General features: G+C 41.2%; 1 protein-coding gene across 1 annotated transcript in view; it reads right to left on the bottom strand.

The window, feature by feature from the left end:
• Window positions 1–3,068: 3,068 nt before the first annotated feature.
• SLC16A14 (solute carrier family 16 member 14) overlaps window positions 3,069–24,702 on the bottom strand; it is a 31,965-nt gene continuing 10,331 nt past the window's right edge. The window contains exons 3-5 of the mRNA XM_014836008.3: window positions 20,374–20,517; window positions 12,742–13,719; window positions 3,069–5,597 (exon numbers count right to left, since the gene is read on the bottom strand). Coding sequence (XP_014691494.1) covers window positions 5,446–5,597; window positions 12,742–13,719; window positions 20,374–20,517 — 1,274 coding nt within the window. The 3' untranslated portion in view covers window positions 3,069–5,445. The remainder of the gene's footprint in view (window positions 5,598–12,741; window positions 13,720–20,373; window positions 20,518–24,702) is intronic.

The following is a 24,702-nucleotide window of genomic DNA, read 5'->3' as shown; positions in this document are numbered from 1 at the left end:
AAGTGTCAACATGAACCAAAATATGACTCAAAAGGTATCTTTTCCTTGGCTTTATGATGTTAAAATTTTACCTTTCTGGTACCTCTTAAGGTATGGTATCATTTTGAGAATAATCATTCGGAGTTCAAAGAAAAAGGAACTGAATATTTTAACTGTAGATGTGATGAGTTCATTAAAAGCCAAAAAATTACTCATTACAGCTTTTCCAACCAGATGCAAAAGCCACTGAAGTGCCCTGCAGGGTGAGTGACCATACTGTACTGGAGAAAGGACAGAAGCCGGTACAGCTGGCAGTGCTGAATGTCTCCTGGATGGAGAGTCAGCAGAAGAAAGCACAGCAGCGCCACTTCCTAATGATACAGTAGCTTGTCAGATTAAAGATTTAGCTGCAAATGTGAAGGCTGAGCTAATACCTTTTCTGCAGAATTGTACTTTTGTCTTACAAATGGACAAGTCAATAGATGTGGCTGCACTTGCTGTTCTGCTTGTACTCATCGAGTATCACACCAGCTAGTCAAAGATCTTCTACGTGAAAGCTTGGAAGCAAACACAAGCTGTGCTCAAACATTCAAAATACTGAATAACTTTATTGACCCTCATGGGTGTTGATGTTTGCTCTGATGGTACAAAAGCAATGGTGGGGAAAGCAAGTCAAAGCAATGACGCCAAAATGTACCGGAAGTCATTGTATTTTTCCCCACTATGTGCTGTTGTCAAGTAAGGGCCAGATTCACTTGATATCCTTGATGAAACAGTAAAAATGATCACCTTTTATCGAGTCTTTACCCTTGAGTCCACATCTTTTTAATATTTTGTGTGACGAAATGAGAAGTATGCACAAAGTACCTCGCTGCAAACTGAAGTCCGATGGTTGTCTGGAGGAGAAGCACGTGTGTAGCTGAGTTGCAAACTGAACTACTGCTTTTTTCGTGAAATGCTGTGTCTATGTTTGGCAGACACGTTGAAAATGAGGCTGTCACTTCAAGGAAAATGACTGCAGTCTTTGTTGCCAGTGATAATATTTAAGCTTCCAAGAGGAAATTAGAATTTGGGGAAATTTATATCAAGCTCTGTGAGCTTGTCTGTCCACTTCTCAATTGAGATTTAATTCACATACCATAAAATTCACGCTTTTAAAGTATATAATTCAGTGGTTTTTATATATTTACAAATTTGTGCAACCATCACCATTATCTAGTTCCAGAATATTTTTGTCGCTCCAAAAAGATGCCCCCTGCCCATTAGCAGTCACTTCTCATTCCCCTCTCCTCCTGGGCTCTGGCAACCACTAACACACTTTCTATCTCTACAGATTTGCCTGTTCTGAACATTTCATATAAATGGAATCACACAATAACCATGTGATTTTTAAAAAATATTGTATGAAATATCAAAACAAAAATATCCACAATTATCTGAAAAGACTATTAAAATACTCCCCTCCTTTCCCACTACATATAGGTATGAGGCTGAATTTTCTTCATATATGTCAATTAAAACCACGTATCACAACAGATTGAATGCAGAAGCAAATACGAGAATTCAGCTCTTTTCTATTACGCCAGATATTAAAAAACCTGTCAAATATAAAACAATGCCACTATTCTTACTAAAATTTTTTTGGAAAATATGGTTACTTTTCATAAAAATGTGTTATATTAACTCAGTAGGCTCATTATTGTTATTTTAAAATGAATACATAAGTATTTAAAAAATTTCTCAGTTTTGCTAATATGGTAAATATCAATAACGATATAGTCCACAAAAACACAAGATCTTGGGGTGTTCATAGGTTTTCAGGAGTATGAAGGGGACCTGAGAGCAAAGAGTTTGAGGACTATAAATCTAGCACGTGGAGTGTGTATCTTTCATCTAAGTAGACACACCCAGAGATAGTTCTTCAACCATTTCATTGAACGTCTCTGTGTCTTTTATTCTATCACAGTTTCATTTAAACAGATTACGAGTCAAATTTCCTTTAGCTTTGTTATCCCATTGCCACTTTTAGAGCTCTGCGATAGCAGCGTCCTTCTACATGCAGACTACTGGAGGGCGAGCACTTTGCATAGCCTACCTTGTTCTTATAGAAGCCCAGCTTACACCTGTTGACTGGAAAAGGACCATGGAAGCAGAAAGACTTAGTAGAATAAAAATATTATTATACACTGTGAGGGCTCCATAGATAGTAATTGACCAGAATGTTGTATAAAAGGAAACGATCAATGCAAGAGAGTCAGGACAAGTATTTGAAATTGACTGGACTATTTTACTCTTCAATATGTTGAGTGGGTTTCCAATTTTAGTGTGCGTAAGAATCAACTGACAAGCACATCCAAAAGGCAGATTTATTGGCCCCATCCCCCAAGATTCTAATTCATTAGGTTTTAAGTAGCCCAGGAAGGTGCATTTAAAATAATTTTGGACACAAGTTTTAAATGAAAAAACCATTATATGCATAAGGAAAAAAGTCAGACCCACCCCATGCCCAGACTTCCCTCCCCAGAGCCAACCACTGTTAATGTTTTCTTGTTTCCTTCCAGAAATGTCTATACAGGTAGAAGTCATACGAATAAGCTTTTTTTTGTTGTTAACAAAAACATAATTGGGAGCACATTCAACATCTTTCATCTTGCTTTTTTCTTTTAGCCATATATCTTAAACAGTGTTTTCCAATTTTACGTATGGATCTGTCTTTTTAAAAAAAGTTGTTGTGTAATAGCATACTTTAACAGATCCCTATTGATGGGCATTTAAACTGTTTCCAGTCTTTTATATAACAAACAAATCAAATGATCTTTGTTTGTTTGTCTTTGTTCATATGTAGGAAAAAATTTTAGAAATGTGATTGCTGGATTAAAAGGTATGTGTGTTTTGAATTTAATAGCTGGACTTGGCATTTCAGTTGCCCTAGATGCTTCTCTCCAGGTGGTTCTCTGACCACACCTGGAGAAAAACTCTTCCAGGGGAAAGAACCAAACAGATAAGCATCGGTTGCATTTTAGAAGTTTTCCCCTTAAGGCCAAGAAAATAGAGATTTTATACAAAAACTCACCGACCATCTTTAAAGAGAACAAAATTTATTTAGTTGTATGTAAACAAAAATTACTTGGATATGTGAGGCGAAAACTATAAAGCACATAATATAAATATACAATTAACCCTTTCTAAAATCTCCAAAGAACTGTAAATAATAACATTTTGAACAGGAAACATTAACATATCTGCCGTAATTATAGCATTCTCTTTTATTCTGTTGTCAACATGAATATTGCAAGCAGGTTTTACTCTATTTTTGTAAAATGGGAACTTATGATTTGGTAGAAACGATCACTTCCATAAACACAGTAAATCAACAAACAACGGCATAAACCGAAAGTGAGCAGGTCTAACTTGGGTATAACTAAAGCCAGGTTGTTGGATAAAAAGTTCATATTTATGACACACAACCAGCAGGACGAGCATCAAGACGCGCTGGCTTTAGCACCATTCAAAGTATGTAACACCGCCTCTTGTTAACTTGGTGTTGTCAGAAAACGAGAGTAATGAAGTAATGTAGTCAGTTTTAAAACACACAACATGTTTTTCAATCTACTCATCCTAATTTTATAGTAAATAGAGAGAGCATCGCCTTAGCTTTAAAGATTTCCTTTATCAAACTAGCAAGCTGGGTTCTTTAACAGCAGCCAAAGCAGTGATGATAACAAACAAGTCATTGTTGAACCAAATGGAGTATGACATGCAATTTATTATCTATAATAATTTACAGGCAATTCTTGACTCATTGGAGGTAATATCAAGGGTGTATATTAGCGATGCTTTTGTTTCTCCTTTCCATTAGCTGCCTGTTATTATTATTGTTATCTTGGTGGTCCTTTTCATTACACAACCCCTCCCACTAGACATTACGGCAGGAAATAATGGAGATGAAACAGAATGGAAACTTGTCCATGCAATCACTTGTTAACAGCTCTGAAGAGTTTGGTGGAGTAAGACTGACGCCGCTGGATAAAATTAGGCTTGGGGTAACATTCTGTGACTCCAATTACTAGTATCATTTCTGCCTCTAATTACCAAGGATAATTGAGAATGGTCTGTGCTCACTTTAGATAAATTTGACCCAAGACACTAGCAACAATATTAAAGGATTTTTGTGTGTATGTGTGATGAGAAAATTGTGAGCAGAAATTTAAACAGTTCTAAAATACGTGTAAACAAGGAAGGCAGCCAGGAATTTCAAAATGATTCTGGGAAGAACATTCTGCAATCTGAAAAATGTTTGGCTTAGAAAAATAGAGATCTCAGATAAAGGAAGAGCATCATTTGACGTCATGAGTCACAGTTATCTTCTGGATGAAATCAATCAAGAGAACTATTTTTAAACTGTGCTGAGCTCAGGCGGATGAGTTATCTATATAACAACAAGAGGGACTGGAGAAGGGCTGTTTGTTACCACTACTCCAATGTCAGGTGCAGACATCCAGACCAAGGGCATTCTGGTATTACCCTCACAACTTGATAGTCTTACATTTTGGATTAGTTACCTGCTTTACAAATGATTTAACCACCAACTTTATATGTCAACCAGCAGTTAGATCTCTCTTTTATTTATTAGGCAGGAGAAACTCAGAAAATTTTTTTACAGGCCCCACATCATGCTCATAAACTAAGAGGCCGATGATATGAATAAAAGTGCTCGAATCATAGCCCTTGACTCACCGGTTGTGTGCATAAATATGACTTTTGCTAAGGAAATCATTAGTATTATTTATTAAGGTTTTGCGTCAAGATTCAGTTTACAACTGGAAAATATTGTATTAGAACTGATAGCAAATGCTTTTCTTAGAGGAAGATTTAGAAATTGTGCTCCCTAGCTGCTGAAGTCTTGCATAAAAATATAAACTGTGTTTCTTTATTTGTACTAAACGTATTGCCTTTGAAATTAGAGCCCGCCTTTGTTTCACACCAGTAGATTAACAGCTCCCTGGAGCAATTCCTGAAATCTGGTCACATTCTTATTCTTAAAATCCATTTATCTGTAATCTTTCCAGGAGAAGTCAGATACTTTACTATTACCTTACGAAGTAGTCAGGTTGAAAAGCTTTTATTCCTTGTCTCTGTTTTAAAAGCTGTATCTAAAACCCTAGTTCCAGGGGACAACAAGAGAGAATAGTTTTTATAAGGGCATTTCTACCAATTATGTAATGGGCTGTCTTCGAAGGACACTGCCATCTCTAAAACGTATGTAGTCCTTATACCCTCCAGCATTGCTCCTCCTCAAACAGAAAGGCAGTGCAGCTTTCAAATGACAATGACAATGACATTTACAAGTGGCAGTGCCAGTTACCGTACAAAGCACTTTCCCACGATACGTCATAGGTCCTCACAGCAACCATGTGAGGTAGCGAGAGTATCACAAAGAAATCTTACAGGAAACATAACAGGACACTAAACATGTGCACCATCCATGTATTTTTTTCTGGATTGTTCTATAAATCGAAGACATGGCTGAATGAGTAAAAAGAGTATCCCCACCATGTAAAGTAAACCACACATATAGAAGGAAAAATCATACTTTTGAGTGATGTCGTAGATCCACCCTACAAAACAAAAAAGAATATATTTAGTGTAACGTCATTGATAAAAGTCAAGAACACAAAGCAGGCATTTATTGCTACTACAAATATTTCTATAAGAATTTATTTATGCATCATTTAATGCCCAAAACATTTCATTTAGCTATTTTTAAGTCCAGGCAATGTACGCTACAGTTCCTGTGCCTGGGGATGGCTGCATTTATCTTTTAAGCCGCTAGGATACTTCTTAAGGCACTGAAACAGTAGCTGGCTGATCCATGGAAGGAACCTTCTGGTTCTCAGCCCTCTGAGGTAACTCTCAGGCTGGCACAAAAAGCCAGCAGTGAAAAGTAAATCTAATGATTTCCTTTTTTCACAAATATAAACACGAATCTTTTCTAAAACCTTCAAAACTCTTCTGAAGAAGTTTCTAGTACGTATTTAAAATGCTGAGCAGAAGACATTTGAACTTTCATTCATTCTGAAGTATTTGAGGGTCAACATCTGTTCTAGAAAGAATCCAATTTTCCAGGTTTTATAAAATCCACATTTACAGCTATAAAACTTTAATATTTATGTTTATAAAACTTTAAATTGCCAAAGCTATAGGCTTAAATGTTGACTAAAGTATCAGTTCTTTTCTAATATTTTAATATCATAATCTAATACTGTCATAGAATAATCTTACTAGGTATTCTATAAAATACTACTATATTGCATGGATTCCAAGATACCATAAATTATATGATGCACCTTTATCTTATGTATCAATAAGAAAGACACATCCTTGTCAAATAAAATATGACTCAATGTTTTCTTAGGCTTTATCAAATGCATTCCAAAGTCAGAGATGTTAAAATGTGAAAAAAAGTCTCAGAAACTATGAAATATGATGTTTCTTTTACTTGAGTGATTAATTCTAAGAATCAGTCCCATAGCATCGTCCCCACATAGCCTATCATGTGAACTGAGAGCATTAAACCAAACATTTAATAGCATTAAAAATTTATAATTTTTTTAACCACTCAAAAGCTATGAACTGGATATACTTTAAAAGTTAGTCAAGACGTTGAGTTTGTTATTTGATATAAAAAAGAAGAAAATATCGGACTCTTTAGATGTGGCTTAGTAAAACGTTCTATAATCTTTTCTTAATCTTCAATTGGAGATAAAAGGGACAAATAAGATTAAACATACAATCCAAAAACAATGATTCACCTTCAGAATTGAATCAGAGAGGCACAGTGACATTGACACATGAACAAAAATACACTCAACTTCGGCTCAATGTCACCATTTGTCAACTGTGGACCAACTGTGAATGAGGAGGAAGTGAATGATGCACTTGCAGATAAAGCAGAGTGGTCTGTATCTACAGGCAGAGTATATTAGGGGACTATCTGTAAGCTACAATTTTTTTTAAAAAATCAATAAATATAAATGAGGTTCTCACACTCCACTCATCCCACATGGAAGCCGACCTTGTCATTTTAATAGTTAAATCCTCACTTTTCATGTGATCAAGTACTTGAGAGTAGAAATGATGGCTCTAAATAACAAACACCGACAGCTGAAACAAGTTGGACTACCGTCGCTGCTGAGCACGGATCCCAGAAGCAGGACAAAACCCTAACTGATTGGAAAATTTACTTGTATCTGGTTCAGACTATTTACTGTCTCGTGTGAAGTGGTTGAGTATAAGCTCCAAGGCTCTGTGATGTGGCCCTTCCCATCTCTCTCCCTTGCTGCCCAGAACTTAGCCAAGAGCACAGCCATAGTGAATGTTTTGGAGTTTCAAACACATTTCTCTTGGCTCCTTGTCTGTACATGTACTAGTCCCTCTTCTGGGGGACAGGAATAAGCACCATCACCCTTAGAACACCCTAGCATCTCTTTCCCTCCACTCCATCCTCCCTCTTGTCTCTGCTGACTATAGATAGCCCCCAACTTACGATGGTTTGACTTAGGATCTTTTGACTTTACAGCTGGGTGAAAGCAATATGCATTCAGGAGAAACTGTACTTCAAATCTTGAATTTTGATCTTTTCCTGGGCTAGCGATATGCAGTACGATCCTCTCTTGGGATGCTGGGCAGTGGCAGCAACCCACAGCTCCCGGTCAGCCAGGCGATCATGAGGCTAAACAACTGATACACTTACAACCATGCTGGACCCATCCAACCATTCTGTTCTTCGCTTTCAGTACAGTACTCAATCAATTCCATGAGATAGTCAACACTTAATTATAAAATAGGTCCTATGTTAGATGATTTTGCCCAACTGTAGGCTAATATAAGTGTTCTGAGCACATTTAAGGTCGGCTAGGCTGTTATGATGTTCAGTAGGCTAGGTGTATTAAGCGCATTTTTGACTTATGATATTTTCAACTTACAATGGCTTTATCAGGACCAAACCCCATTGTAAGTCCAGGAAGAGCTGTATAGAAAATGTCTGCTAAGTATATTACCTATTACTACAACCTCAAATTGAATTGATTATATTTTAAAGTCTTGCATCTTTCCCCTAAGAATAGAAATGTTTGTACAAGTGTCTTCACACATCCCAATCTTGAAAAGTAACTCATACGTCAATTTTTTAAAAAGCGCCCCCAACTTCACCAAATACTTTAACAGTACAAATTGGAGGAGCAGTCCTAAATTTTATGTTAAATTAATCCCATAGGTTTCTCCAATCTACCTTTATGGTTTATTTTTAAGTGATTCTGGATCCTGCCATCTCTCTTTGGCGCCTGTTTTAACATTTTCCACTAGTCTGAACTCAACCCAGTCCTGCGTCAGATGCCAAGCTGGTCAGGAGAGAGAGCCCTTTACCACACGCTCTGATCCTCAGGACATGTGGACACAACTCTTCAGAGAAAAGACGTTTCTGACAAGCTGCCCACCTCCATCATCCTTCACCACCTCTCCCTGCAGGTGTGACCTCGGTTCCTTGGTTTGGAGCCTGGGATCCTTGGCAACCCAGATCTAACCATCCATCAAGTCAACAGCTTCCAAGTAAAATCTGGTTTCCTATGAAAATGCATTTCCTTTCCTTTGAGTCTGTCCAATGAGGAATGATAGTTGTTTTTCTTATATATTAAATAAGTGTTCTTAGCTCTTGGTGAAAAACATTGCAAATTGTTGTTAGGGCTTTATATTTTATATGAGTGGAGGAGAGATGTGTAGACTCTTGGTCAGTCCAATCTAGTGGCCGAGTTTCGCTATATTTTACACTGGAAACATCTAGAAACGCATCTACTATTATTACACCTTTAAAGGAGATGGACTGAATGCCTGGCAATATTATAAATAAATTAGATCAAGCAGTTCATGTTGCTAAATGACTTGGTTGAAGTGTCTGTTCAATGTCTTTGATTGCATATTTTTCTCCTAAATGGAATTGTGTGATTGTCTAACTTGCTACTAAATTGTACCAGATTTTTTCATTCCAGTAGAAATTGCTTTGAAAAATGGAAAACACATTCATTTCTAAGCCCATTGAAAAAGAAAAAGGTAATGTGAACAGTAATTTTCCTTGTAGCAAAGCCAGCTAAGTAATCATTTCTAGCCCATCTCGAATTTCTAGCAAGAATTTAATGTGGTTATTTAGTCACTCATATTGCCAGTCACTTCTGAACAACAATGCATAAAAGCCTGATGCATCTTACTGCAATGCTGGCTCCTTGGCCTGGAAAGTCAATGAATTAAATACAATGCACTTAGCCAATGACGTGGTTCAGCATTTCTTAGTGCATGAGTTCAGTGGAAGGAGAAGAAACTAACAAACAAAAAGAAGGAAAGGCCCCTTTAGGTTGCTGGCCTGGAGATGCACAGCAGAACACTGATTTTAGTGTCCCCATAGCAGCATCAGATGCACATTCATAGAAGGTTCTTAACCATTAACACCGTGGTTACTACCAGCCATGTGGATCACATTCAGCTACAGAATCCACTTCTAGGGAGGAACCTTAAGCAGGCAGAGATAAGACCTGAGGACGCAGGTCTGGGTATAACCCCCTCTCTTCTAGTTGTAATTCCTTTCTCTTCCACTCAAGAAAGTGCACTAGGATGCAACTGAGTGAGAAGCACAGGACCACAGGAAGGGGATAAGGAAACCATGCTGCTAAATGTCGGTGTTTTAACTAACATTGATCATGAATTCCTTACACCGCACCTCACAGCTGTGTTTTGATGCTGCTATTGAAATCTGATGGATCAGCATAAAAATAACCCTAGACTGACTGTTAGAAGCAGAAAGTACCCCCGGATCATGTGAAGAACCATCAATGACACATTCTATTTCCACATACAATATATCTGAAGGACCTCCAACAAAAGGGTAGATGAGCCACTGATAACGTTCCCGTCCCCTGAATGGATATTTCAGTTTAACATCTCTGGAAGGTACCATTGGTTGACTTTTGGTTGGTACAAAAAAAACCTTTTGGTTGTACCAACCAAAAGTCAACCCCCAATCCAATTCTTTTCTCCTTTCCTTCCTCTAGTACAGAGGCTGGAAAGTAAAATGCTCCAATTCTCAGTTCCCCTTCAAGCTTGGACTAGCTGTGTGACACAGTTTTGGCCAATCAGATATAAGTGGAAGTCTGCTGGGACTGAGCCTTTCCTTATCTCCTCCCCCTTGTTATAAATGAGGATGTAGTGGCTGGAACTACTGCAGCCTTGTGTGACCAGGAGGCAACTGGCATGAGGAAAAGGCCAAGAGGATCTTGGAGACATGGTCCCAATACTGTCTAGTCCCTGAACTCTAGATTTCTGGTTATGTGACACAATTAAGTCTCTTTTAAAGCTACCATTGGTGGGGTGTTCTCTTATAGCCAAATGCTTCCCTGATACAGAATTCTATACAGTGAGATTACTGAGCAAGTTCAGACTTTTCAGATGCCAATATAGTTTGTCTCAGTGCTATACTTATTCACTATTCACTAGAAATGCCGTGCCTGCATCTCTGTGTACGGGCAGAGAACAGGAGCAGCTTGACCCAAGAGATGCCCCATATGTAGCCGCTGGGTTTCCTAAAGTGATTCTGGCCTTAAACCTTTAGTCAGCCCATGCCCGTGTCATCAGCTGTATAGGCAAAAACCCACGATTTCTTGAACTTCGAATTCTAGAGGGACTTAAAACCGAGTGTGTTGACACAGGCCCTCTGCCAGCAGGGTCCTAGGACAGGAGATGACCGTAGGATCTCTACAGACACTGGGAAGGAAGGGTGGGGGGAAGGCTTTGTCCCGCATCCATGGGGTTCCCCAGCCACAGGAAAGAGTTATTCCTGCAGAGGATATGAGACTAAAGGACCAGGAGGGGCCATATGAGCAAGGGGTGGGGGCATCTGAACCGGTGAGGCTCCCCCAGGTTAGCTTAAAACACTGCCCAGAACCTCTGGCAGCTGTGACAATCGCCACCAGCCCTGGCCTGGCCGCCCTGGCAGCCCTCTCCAGAGAGCATCTCTGTGTTGAGTTTTGGTCTCTTCCACGCTACGTGGGCTCCTGCATCCTATCCTTGGACAGAGGGTAGACCTGTCACCTTTGCCAAGTACCTGGCCTCTTGGGGATTGAGTCTACCTGCCCAACCCTGATGCCTCTTTCCACAAATAACAGGTTCAGAGAGGTACCCGGCCTGACACAGGACTCCTCAGTGCCTGTGACTTCTGGTGTGCCCAGTGGAAGAAGCAAATTCTCCATCGGACTGAGGTGAACACATGTGAGAGATCCCCGCTGGCAGAAGGCTTGTGTCAACACAGTCATTTTTAAGTCCTCCTCAGAATTTGAGGTTCAAGAAATTGTGGATTTGTGTTTTTGAGGAAGATTAGCCCTGAGCTAACATCCCTTGCCAATCCGCCTCTTTTTGGCTGAGGAAGAGCGGCCCTGAGCTAACATCCATGCCCATCTTCCTCTACTTTATACGTGGGACGCCTGCCACAGCATGGCTTGCCAAGCGGTGCCACGTGTGCACCCAGGACCCGAACCAGCGATCCCCAGGCTACTGAAGCAGAACGTGCGAACTTAACCACTGCACCACTGGGCCAGCCCCAAGAAATCTTGGATTTTTGTCTATACAGCTGAGGACACTGGCAGCGGGCTGACTAAAGGTTTACAACCCAAGAATCACTTTAGGTGCTATATGGGGCACCTCCTGCGTCAAGCTGCTCCTGTCCTCTGCCCACGCACAGATGGTACCGACTGGTGGCCACTGGGCCTGTGGTAGGCAGAATGCCCCAGCTCTCCCTAAATACCCATGTCCTAATGCCTGGCACCTGTGCATGGTGCCTTATGTGGCAAAAGGGACTTTGTAGGTATGATTGAGTTAAGGACTTTGAGATGGGGGATTATCCTGGATTATCTGGTGGACCCAATATAATCACAGGCCTCTCTACCCATGAAAGAAGGAGGCGGGAGCATCAGAATCAGAGAGAGAGGAGGAGATGCTACGCTGCTGGCCAAGAAGATGCAGGAGGGGCCAGGAGCCAAAGACGCAGGCAGCCTCGAGAAGCTGTAAAAGGCAAGGGCATGGATTCGTCCCTAGAGCCTCTAGAAGGAGCGTGGTTCTTGATTTTAGCCGCCGTGACCCAATTTAGCCTTCTGACCTCCAGAGCTGTAAGATAATAAATCTGTATTGTTTGAAGCCACTAAATTTGTGGCAATTTGTCACAATAGCAATAGGAGACTACCACAGGGATAGGTCCGGCCATGGATGTGTTGTTGGACCTACGCAGCTTTGTTTTAAAATTCTGGAAATGTCACCTAAGAGCCCAGAGTCTTAGTTTCTCTTGGGGAAAAAAAAATCCTAACAATAGAAGATCTGGCAACCATTCTCCATATTTCTTGGTGACAGAAATCAGCTGGAGCTGTGCAGACGCTGCCTCCTTCAGACAGGGCGGGGGTTCCACACTATTCCATTGTCCACTTTACCGTCTGGCCGCTTACCTTGCAGATAAGGATCAAAAAGTCATCTACATTCTACATGAAAGAATGACCCTTGACTTGCTAAAATTTAAAAAAGAAAAATCGGGCGGCAGGAACAGGAAGAAAAGGGAGCATGTTCACAAATGGAAACTTCTTTCTTATTTATCTTGGAGTTCATCACATAAATGAGAGCACAACCTAACGATCTACATGCACTGTAAGCTCTTAAAGCCTTAACCGCACGGTTTACCTGCAAAAGGTGGTCCCAGCAACGCGGAGATGCCGTTAGCACAGATGATGATGCCGTAGGCGTTGGCCAGGTGCTCAATCCCCACCAAGTCTTCAGTCACCACGGGCATCAGGGAGAAATAACCGCTGGAGAATCCTATCAGGGCACAGATGACCGCCAGGCCGGCGTAGGTGTGCATCAGTGGTAGAATAAAGATACTGAGGACCAGGGTGAAGTTGGCCATCAGGAAGACATTCCAAACGCTGATGCAAGGCAAGTCGGCCACAATGCCCAGGATCACCTTCCCGAAGATATGAACTATTGCTATAATGGAAGTCAGAGGGAAAACATCGTTTTGCTCCGATAAATTATACAAATTGACGATTTCTGGGAGGTGAATGAAAGGGATGACAAAGCTGCTGTATGCAAACAAAGCCCAGAAAATAAAGGCTACAAACATTCGATTAGTGAAGAGCGAGGCTGCCCCAAAATAGCCAGAGTACCAGTCGCGGAAGCCCTTCCTGACTCTCAGGGTCAGCTGGCTCACCGTCTTCAGAACCCGAAGGGCGCACATGTTCTTTCTGAGCCCGGCCTTCTCTTGGCACGCCTGGGCTGCGAGGTCACTGAGAGTCTCCTCGTTCCCCGGCGGGTCCCCCTTCTCTTCTGCTCTGCCCACTGGTCCATTCGACTTAATAGATTCAGTGGAGGGAGCCGGGAGGACTTGTGGATCTCTCCCTCCTGGGTCGTTTCCATCTTTCCCAGGAGAGAGGGGCCTCATGAGCGCCCCACAAACACACAGGTTTAGGGAAACGGCGCCTTGGATGAACATTGCGTTCCGCCATCCGTACTCTGCGCACAGGTACTTCAGCAAAACCGTCATGAGGAACGCGCCAAAGCCCGTCCCCGTGGTGCTCAGCCCCTGCGCAAGGGCGCGCCTCTTCTGAAAGTACCTCCCCACCATGACCACGGCCGGCAGGTAAGCCATCCCGCTTCCAAAGCCTGCGCGGGAGGGAAGGGGAAGAAAAAGCACACAGCGTGACATAAATGGACATATCAGAATCTGCAACATTTAAAGATCATCTGCATTTCATTATATTAGTCTTTTTTTTTTTTAACAAAGAAATAATAATGATGGTCGAAAAGAAGCTCTGTGGGTAAGCACCAAAAGGGTCATCCGCCGAAGTTTCTAGCCCGTCACTTCTCCCAACAGGCTTTGCAGCACAGGTTACTCCAGCAGTAAAATAAGTCTGCATTCTCACATCAGATGAGCTCCAGGAGGACAGGGCTGTGTTCTTCTCAGCCCTGGTATGCTCGCCTGGCACTGCCCAGGACACGCAGTGTGCGCGTAGTGATTTGCTGCAAGAGTGAATGGATTCTGAGGACTCTGCTGTCAGTGCTAATTGCACTGAGTACCCGGAAAAGTATTTATGTACAAAGGGATGAGGAGCGACTGCAGACAATTTGCAGAAGCCTCAGGAATGGGCCAATTTGTTCACAGATTAATTGGAAGACTAAAAGGGGTTATAATGTACCCATAAATATAGCAACTACTGGATATCAAAACCACATAACACTTATTGGTATCCATGATTTTTAATTGTATCTTTCTTAGAAAATTGGAACAGTTTGTGATTGACGTGGACAAAATTAAAATGCTGGTGGGGGAGGTTGTGTGTGTTGGGGGCAGGGGTTTGGGGAACTTTCTGTACTTTCTGCTCGATTTTGCCGTGAACCTAAAATTGCTCTAAAAAATGGTCTGTTAAAAAAGTGAAATAAAATAAAATAAAATGTTGGTCAAGAGGTTGGGGATTGTGTTCTCAACTTCTAGGTACAAACAGAGGGAAACCATATACCCCACCTCAGATGATCATGGGGCCCCATCTGGACCTCCTGACATTAGGACAGCAGGGGGATAGTATGAAAGAGACTTGCCCAAGATCGATCCTCAAAGCTGAAGCCTCGCTAGTTCAGCATCATTGAATAGTTTCAGAATTACTTGAATTTGGAAGGGGACCAGAGCCATCACACGTGCAAATACAGTAACGATTACCACTGACTGAGTGCCGGTTATGTGCTAGTTGCTTACAGGCTTTGTCTGATTTAGTTTTCACAATAACCCCGAAAGCTATGCCTAATTTATAAAAGATGGGACTGGACCTCATGGAGATTGAAGTGCTTTCCCAAGGCCCTGATGCAGGTGAGTGGAGAATCTGGGTTGGAATTCAGACCCAACAGCAGAGCCTGGTCCCCTTCCGCGGCCCACACTACCTCTCACCCTGTACTGCTCATCTCCCCACCTGCCAGCAGGAAGCCACAAGAGGATTTGATTCAGCCGGAGTCTCTAAGATGATCCCCAAGAAGCAACCTGCCTCTTTTATTTACCTTAGAGCAGTGATATTTACAGCAACTGTCAGAAGCCAACGATCCCCAACCAATCGCTCTTCAGGCGATGCCCTTGCTTTAAGAACAATTAAGCTGGCCTCTAAGCGACTCTCAGCAGAAGTGGGAGCAGGTCCCCACGCCTTAGTGAGGGAGGCCACATTGCCATAATTTGCATTATGGGAGAAATGAGCCTAAGAAAATGGCTGTCCTTGATTTCGAACCAAACTCCGAATTAACCTTTATGACTTTTAAGTCCAAAAAAAGGCAGAAATCTCTCATTTCCTAATATTCAGGAGGTGGAGAAAAATAGTCAATAGTCTGTAAACCAGGCCTGCACCATGACAAGTTGGTTGACTTTCAATTACCTGGAATATCTGTATGCTGTTTGAGAAAATTAATATAATCCCGAAGATTTCAATGGCTAATAGGAATTTTGGGGACCTTGTGCCTTTACATAAGATGATTGTTTCTCTACTGGAATGTTCTTCCCCTCAGACAGATCTAGGGCCCAGGCCTCCATCTCCTGCTCATTTCTCACCTTCTCAACAAAGCCCATCTTGACCCCCCTATTTTAGAACACAACCCTCCCTCTGCCCACCACTCCCCTCCCCAACCCTCTTAATCTGCTCTACTTTTCTGTTTTCCTGTAGTAAATGCTTAACCGTCTAATTTACTTGTTTATCGTGTGTTGTGGTTATGGTCTGACCCCTTCTCCCCTTTGCTGCACTATGAGCTCCATGAAGGCCAGGATCTTCTGCTGTGTGGTTCACTGATGTCTCTCTCCTAGTGCCTAGAACAGTGCCTGGCATAGAACAAAGGAATGAAATGAATGAAAGAAAGTTCTCGGGGAAGATAAAATGGTCCTATTTTGAAATAATAGCTACCTTTTTCATACAAGGCTAATTTTACACTTCCAAGGTTAAGGCAGAAAAAAATTCAGCTTTTAAAATAAGTACACCGATTAGTATTTTGAAAAAATAGTTATTTGTCAAAGAACCAAGGAATTCTTCGATCTTAAATATTGCGGCACAGTATTATTGCCCTTATGATGGTATTGGGGGGATGTATCGTAGAAAGAACTCAGCTGGCCTCAGGTGTAAATCGTGGCTCGGCTCCCCATAAGTACCGTGTAACTTTGATCACACAGTTGAACATGCCTAGTTTCAGCTCATTGGTAAAGCAAAGACAACACCCCGTGCTGTATTGTGTGGTCCTGCTGTATATATAAAGGTAATACACCTGTGTCACAGCACGGCTGTCAATTAACGTTACTTTCTTACCTCTTATAATAGGCCATTGGCTAATGAGACAGTTTAAATCAGATTCAAAGTAAGCTTTTAAAAAACAGAATGGTTTGGGGCTGGCCCGGTGGCTCAGGGGTTAAGCGCGGCACATTCTGCGTCAGTAGCCTGGGGTTCACCGGTTCGGATCCCAGGTGTGGACATGGCACCGCTTGGCAAAAGCCATGCTGCAGTAGGCATCCCACGTATAAAGTAGAGGAAGATGAGCATGGATGTTAGCTCAGGGCCAGTCTTCCTCAGCAAAATGAGGAGGATTGGCAGTAGTTAGCTCAGAGCTAATCTTTCTCAAAAAAAAAAAAACCCAGAACGGTTTAATGAATATCCCCATCATCCGGCTTCAATAGTTATCAACTCTTGACCAATCTTGTCCCTCCGCACCCCACACACTCCCTCCTCCATATTATTTTTTTTGCAAATATAATACATATTATATTTGAAGCGAACATATCCTCCATATTATATTTGAAGCAGATCCCGAATGTATCATTTCATGTGCAAATATTTTAGTATGAATCTCTAAATAGAAGACTTCTTCAAACTGCATCATCATATCATTATCTTATTTGAAAAAATGAACAATTCTTTGAGATCATGAAATATCCAAAAGGGGTTCAAATTTCCAACTGTCTCATAAATGACTGTATTTGTAAAAAACTTGTTTAAATCAGGATCCACGTAAGGCCCACACATTGCTATTTGTTGATATATATTTTGTCTCTTAATTTCTCTCTTTTTTTTCCCTTGCAATTTACTTGTTGAGGAAACTAGGTCATTTGTCCTGTGAAATTTGTCATAATCTGGATTTTGACACAAAAGTTTAATTTTTTAGAAATTTGATTTGTCACTGATAATAACCAATATCCTAAATTTAATGTGGTTATGGATTTCTAAACAGCAGAATAAAATGACTAAAAGGAACAGAACTGAGGGACACAAGCATAAGAGTAGCATGAATTCTAACTTAGTTTGAATAATAAATGCTCTCATGTGTGAGAAAAAAGAAAACCCTGTGCCAAATGCTACAAGCATCTATTTTTCTGTTACACTATCCATGCCTCTAACAGCATTTCCCCTTCCTAATGTGAGCTTGTTACCCATAATCAGCACAATTATTAGAGGAGCTTATAGGACAGGCCTTGGGGATACTCAGACTCAAGTCCAGTGGTCAGGCAAGGCTCTGCTAATGTCCAGCCCTGTGCAGGGCCCTGGAGCAATTCTTCACCACAGTCAGGTTTAGAGGAGGAGCTTAGAGCCCAACAGGCTGCATAGGGGAAGGAGGTTCAGATGAGGAGAGAAAATCCTGTGGTCCTCGGTCAGCATGCATGGGGGAAAAGGTGTCTTTAGACGCCAGGTTGAAGAGAATGGGGCTCTGGCAAAGCTGAAGAAATTTGTCCAGACTCCCCTGGCTAAGTAAGATTGCTCAGACATTAATTTTCTGCTTAATAGGAGGACACTTCCACGCGATTTTAATTGCCTAGGTGTTAAGAAAAAAAAAGGTGTAAACAAATTTGCCTCAAATGCTTTTTGGAATGAAGAAGGTATACAATTAATAAAACAAATTAAATTGGACTCTGGCAGGGCTGTAAGGGGAGCTCTCACAAGAAACAGATGCTTGCATCTTGGACTGGAAGTAAACCTACTTTACTACTGAAGGAAGATTTCTCCCCCCACCCAGCAACTGCCCAGCCAATGAGAAATGCCACAGCTCAGCCAATGAGAAATGCCGCAGCTCAGCCAATGAGAAATGCTGCAGCTCAGCCAATGAGAAGTGCCACAGCTCAGCCAATGAGAAATGCCACAGCTCAGCCAATGAGAAATGCCACAGCTCAGCCAATTAGAAGTGCCACAGCTCAGCCAATGAGAAGCTGTTGCCACTCTGAACTGCTACTTTCCCCCAATGGATTTTCTTTTAGAACAGCCCCTCCCTACTCCCCCTTTTTCTCTATAAAAGCCACTCCCCACCTTTCTTTTCCAGATTTGCCTAGGGTTCGCCATAGCATGTGCATCCTGACTTGCAAGTCTTTTGGCCATTCCCAAATAAACTCATTTTGCGATAAAATAACAGGCAAGTTTGCTTTTTAAGTTGACAAAGGATATGAACAAAGTTTCTTTCAAACATAAATAGTACGGTGATATATATAACTCTCTCAACCACTTGCTTTTTGCAGTATATCTTTGCATCTAACTTTTTCTTTTCTATAAAGTGGGGGCTAGATTTCCACTTAGCTTCAATATGCCTCACTAATGACAGCTCAAAAGCATTTTGCATTTACAAGCTAATTGATTTAGCTGGAGTTTCCACTTAAATATAGTCATATATATATTTGTGGGGGAGGTGGATACATTTATTTTCAGAGACTTTCTTTGGGTTTTTCCTGTATAAAAAGAGCGAGTGATAAAGTGGCTCAACACTTTCCTTTCACCAGCTTCCTGGGTTTCTTCCTATTTCCTTGGATCCATAAATATTTGTTGAATAAATAAGTGGATGAATGAATAAATGAATGAATATGGAGATAATATTATCTGAGAATCAATAAGCAATTAACCGCAAAAATAAAATTCCGTGTAAACAGAGTCTAACCATAGAAGTCTTAAAGTGATGAGAATAAATCTCAAGTTCCAGTTTTTAGGATCGAGTCATAGCCCATACAGTCAAACACCACCAGATCAAGTTGATAGGGGGCCCCACGTGTCTGCCCAGAGACTCCCGTGTGGCTCCTCGGTCTCAGCTGGGGTGTTTATTTCCTCAACCAGGACACAAATATCCCTGTGCTAGGTCTATTCATTGGACTGTCACAGGGAAAAGTTTCTGAAACACGCAGGGAAAACATCTTAAGTTGTTCTTTAAGACTGTCCTCAGGTCCTTCAGATCAATGGTTTTCAAACTGCGCCTTAAAGGATACGGAAGTGCTTTAGGTGTATGTGTGGATAGACGTACATTATAGAGAACCAACCCGTCGACTTACAGGGACAGTAGGTTTCTGTGTTCACCGTCTCCTGCTATCGTAAAGAGTTTCTTAAGCTAACAATGTTATGTCACATATAAAATAACAATCAGAGATCAGCTAATACCTACTGAGCACTTTTGTGCTAAGTGTGTTATACAGATCATCTCACATGGTCATTTCAACAACCCTGTAAACGAGGCACTCTTAACTATCCCATTTTGCACAAGCAGGTTAAGTAATTTGCCCAAAGTCATACAGAGAATAAGTGGGGGAAAAAAACCCTAGCAAGAAGTGCAAACTCTCAGTCTAACACTGCTGCCAATGTGTCATTTATTGGGATTGTAACTCTGAACTCAAAGAAGTCAGGCTGGATCTGGTTCATTGAAATACAATTGTACAAGTAAGAAACGACTTGTCTGTGTGACTTCTGCTACCTGTTGATAAAGGAAAATTATGGCTGGGAAGATATTTTGCAGAACGGATATGCAAACCGTGCTGCCTGGCAGCCAATTTTAACCTTTTCTCTGGGGACCAACACTGCACTCCACATTTGCTTCTTAGAGTCTCTGCACGTGTGTGGGTTTTGCTGCTGTTTCATTAATCTGAACGGGGCTGAAGGAGAAAATGATTACTCTGTGACTCACGCTCAATTCTGCAGTTATTAAATGAGAGAATTTATTAATTTCCTTATTATTTGGTCTGTTCACCTACGTCTGTATTACTGCCTCCTTTTCCTGTTCCTCATAAGAGAAAGGACTAGCACTTCGAACCAGGTACGGAAAATTTAATTAAATTCTATTAGGGAAGAGAAGTAGAGTTGTTAGGTTGTTTTCCCACACTTAACGTGTATTTAATATCTTATATTAAAAAGTATTTCCTGGAGGATAGGATGGGGTTGGGGTGGGTGGAGGAGACAAAAGGATAAAATATTTTAGGGGGTCTCTTTTTCCACAGTTAAATGCATTGCCTAAATGCCCAAGAAAAACATTTAAAATCAAGTTTAAAAAACTCAATATGCTTACCAGCTGTCACTCCAAAGGTAATAAAGAGATAATGCACATTCGCAGCGTAGGCGCTCAACACCCAGCCAAGCGAGTTCACCAGCCCTCCAACTATCGCAGTCCGGCGGCAGCCACAGGTGTTAATGAACAAGCCAATGAAAGGCCCTGTCACAGAACATCGAAAAAGGAATTGACTAATGGGGTTTTATTTTCATGCTTTCTTAGTAAATCCTGATATGAAGACAAAAAGTAAAACATTACTAGAGGTGTTAAATAAAATAAACAAGCTCCCCCCCATTTCTATGCAAAAAGCCTTTAGCAGGCAAAGACGGATTTCAATAATTTCACTGGACAGCAAGTTTCTAGGTTTTCAAGGAAGGCAGACCTGAAATAAACGGATAAATAAATTGGTTCATTCTCTTGTCTACAACAGAGGTCCTAAACTAGTGGTCTACGTCTCTGTTTGGCCTGCAGATGCATTTTCTTTACCCCAAACAAAGTTTAAAAAACATTTTGAATCAGTTGCTAACATTTAAAAATTAAGAGAATTCACAAAAAAATCCAGTAGCAGCACAGGATATCTTCCCGCACAGCCCAAATCAGCTGAAGCTGCCCAGCAGCTGATCCCTTCTGGCTGCGTTGCGCCCTCACTCACTGCTGCACTCTCCACCCTGCCCTTTAGTCATATATCTGGCCCCCTGCCCTCATTGACATTACTTGTTTGGCTTCTGTACACATTTGAGTTTTTGACTCCAGACCTAAAGGGAGTACAGGAAGGGGGTTCTGAGGACTCCCACGCTTCAAGCAAGGAATCCAGAGCCTGTTTTCATGAGGACACCTAGATGGAAACCACATTGAAAAGAACTTGTCATTGCTTCATACATATTTCAGCCCCTGCTGACTCTCAGGCCCTGACTGGACCCACTTGGGACACTGTGTGGAGCTTCAGCAACACATTTGGTTGTGTGAAATGTGCCAGTACCCCCAGCAGCGCAGTATCATGTGATACGCATTCTGACTGCTTACTTTACTAGGATGCTCTAGTTTTTGTCAACCTTCTTTGTTTTCTTCTTCATTTGGGGGTAATTTCTGATGTCATTGAAGGTAAATACTTGTCTCGTGATCAATGATTCCTTGTCTAAATAGCAATCCAGACTTCAGCCATTCAGTATGAGGCTGTACTCAACATTCAGTAAGATGGCGCATTTTCAACATTGTCTTATTTTTGATCATTATTACTTTACATAATTATGAAACCCCATATTCAGGTGGGACTATTTCAGGTTAACTTGTTGGACTCTAAGGAGCTTCCCTTTCTAGCCCAAACTGATAGAAAACTTTCCTGTAACGTTCCAACTATATTCATGTGCAAATTTGGGTACGTAAACTGCTACGAGTCTTTTCTTTAGTCTAATCGTTTTGAGAAAGCGGAATCCTAAAAATTATGAAGGCAAAGACTTATTCATTTAATTAACCGTGTCGCATTACAGAAAATAATTCAGTAGATAATAATAATTTACTTTATATAAATATACTGTTATATATATTATAAAATAAGCACATTTATAAATAATATATAAACTAAGCACATTGATAGAAACACCTGAGGGAATTATTGGGGGCAACTGAAATTCAGAAACCATGCATTGAAGATATTTCCTTAGTTTCTTTACAGGTATTTTTATTTTTCTAAACCCCCATGGTTACTTCACTACTCGAATCTGAGATGAGTGGATAAAAAAGAGAAAAATGCATGGCTCATCAGTTTGCTGTTAATAGGCCTTTTAAGATATGACAGGTCAACAGATCACAGTGCAGTAGCACGATCATATTTTCCACGTTACAGAAAGGGCCCACAAGCAAGTTTTTCTGCAATAGTGCATGTTTATGAAACATCAAATTAAGAAAGGATTTGAGGAAAATGGGGGAAATTCCCAAGTAAGGGCAGATATTCGTGTCTGCAGGAATGTCACATATCAAAAAGAGTATTAATTGCTTTCCTGATAAGAACATTCGGTTGATAGCGCTGTCTGGCTTCTAGTTCAACAACTCCTGTGCCAGTCGTGCTGGAGCTTCAGGCATTTACGATTCGCAGACGGGCAAAGTCGGCCCCGGAAATGCTGTGACTCCTCCATAGTTACAAAATACAGATATGTCAAAAAAAGGAAGTCAGAGCCAAGCTTTCTGGCTCTGTTTCACTTTCAACCATTGTTTACTGATGGTCAGTTGGCATCTCCAAGAGTGAACTGCCATTTCAACAAAATGAAAAGAACTCCCCACACGGTCTAAGGCGAGGGGGAAAATAAGATTGAGGTACGGTCCTTTGGCTGTGATGCCCTCTTTTGTAGAGGAATTCAATGTTTTGGAATGAAGTTATACACATTCTCAGACTTTCTCCTCTTCAGAAGGAATCTGAATCTTGCCCCATTTCCCACATAATAAAGTGTCACGTTGGCGCAGGGACACCCTGAGGAAGTCATAATTTCTTGCCCATCCCAGTCTCTCATAGGTTGAAAACAAGTCAGGTGAGGAGAGAAATAATCGGAGGTGAGCCTTGGCATACAGTCCTGGAGGAAAGTAGGTGGTTTATCGAACTCCCGGTCTCTTGGAGTAACTCCTCACTGTGATAAGGAGTTAGAGTAAGAGGTTAGTTAGGCTCCTAACCTCTACGTCAATGGCTCTCTGCCCTGGCTGAACACGGGAGTCACTTAGGAGCCTTAAAAAAAAAATCCTGATGCTTAGGTCCATCCCAAGAGAGTCTGATTTAATTGTCCAGGTGCAGCCCAAGTGGCAGGGTTTGGAACAGCTCCCCAGGTGGATCTGATGTGCAGCTAGGGTTGACAACCACTCAACTCTCATCTACCTGGCAAGCAAGTAACCTTCTGCAGCCTATAAATTCCCCTAACAGCATGGCTTCCACCAAGAATTACTCCAAGAGCGATCACAAAGGCTGCTGCAGCTACCACTGAGCTGATTACATTTTGTGAAAAATCGGGACCTTCTGCAGGAAACGAGCAAAAATTCATGCTAGCAAAGAATGAAACAAGAATGAAATTATTGAATTGCCCACGTCCAAGTCATTGCCCAAGAGAGAGATGGCTTTCAACTCCGTAACACAGTTCATGGATTTTTTTCAATTTAAAAGAGGTAACCCAAAGGTGCTCACAACACTTCAAAAATGAAAACAATTTATATTTATTCACTTCAAACATATTTTCAGTTCCATTTGATGTAGTGGCAGGCACTGTGGTATAGTGGACACAATTTTGAAGCCCAATGGACCAGGCGTGAAGCCTGTCCTCCACTTACTGACTGGTCAACCTTCAGTAAGTTACTTAATGTCTCTGAGCCTTGCATGTTCTTCCTCTGTCAGCTAGACATGATGGTCTAGCCCGCAGAGTTGCTGTAGGGTCAAACGAGATCATGTACATAACATGCACTTAGCATGTTGTGAGTGTTCAATCGAGGAGAGCTGTTCCTGCTGGCTTCTGGTTGGAAAATCACCCAACATATCTGCGGCCACCCCGTACCAGGCAGCTTAAGATAATGGACAGCAATTTAGGGTGATGACAGGCATAATAAAAGACCTTTCATTTATATAACTATGGGCCTTGCTGTGTTATGATTTCTCAGCCCCAAGATAAAAGATGTTGATCTGGCAGGCGCCTTTCCCCTAGAAAGTTCAGTCTACAGACAGACAGTCCACTGTCTGGCATTTAAGGACTCTCAAACAGAATTCCAAATACACAGTTATCTCCCAATTAAATTAGAGACGACAATCACATTTCACCATCATTAGGAGTTCGGTGTTCTTATTTTGGGGATCATCTTCAAAACCATATCCGATAATTTCAAGGCTGGTTTCCATCGCATATTTCTGTAGAACTCATGAAACACATAATGATCTCTAAGACAAACTTATAGGATGGTTTGGAAAATATGGGGACATTTTATATCCTGGCCTTTTTCTTTTTTGTTGCAGGCACACACTTCCTAGTTTGAATCTGTAAGTGTTTTGTTCTATCCCTTAAACATTTATTTTTAAAAAGGTAAGAAGCAGCCGGCCCTGTGGCCTAGTGGTTAAGTTCAGCATGCTCTGCTTTGGTGGCCCAGGTTCAGTTCCTGGGTGCAGACCTACACCACTTGTCAGAAGCCATGCTGTGGCGGCGACCCACATACAAAATAGAGGACGATTGGTACAGATGTTAAGCTCACCCCAAATCTTCCTCAAACAAAAAGAGGAAGATTGGCAACAGATGTGAGCTCAGGACGAATCTTCCTCAGCAAAAAAAAAAAAAAAAAAAAAAGAAACCTGGATTTTAATGGCTTATAGAGAAGGTAGGATTGCAA

Source organism: Equus asinus, chromosome 19, assembly GCF_041296235.1.
Source record: "Equus asinus isolate D_3611 breed Donkey chromosome 19, EquAss-T2T_v2, whole genome shotgun sequence".
Classification (NCBI taxonomy): Eukaryota; Metazoa; Chordata; class Mammalia; order Perissodactyla; family Equidae; genus Equus; species Equus asinus.
This window is presented reverse-complemented; position numbering and strand designations above follow the sequence as displayed.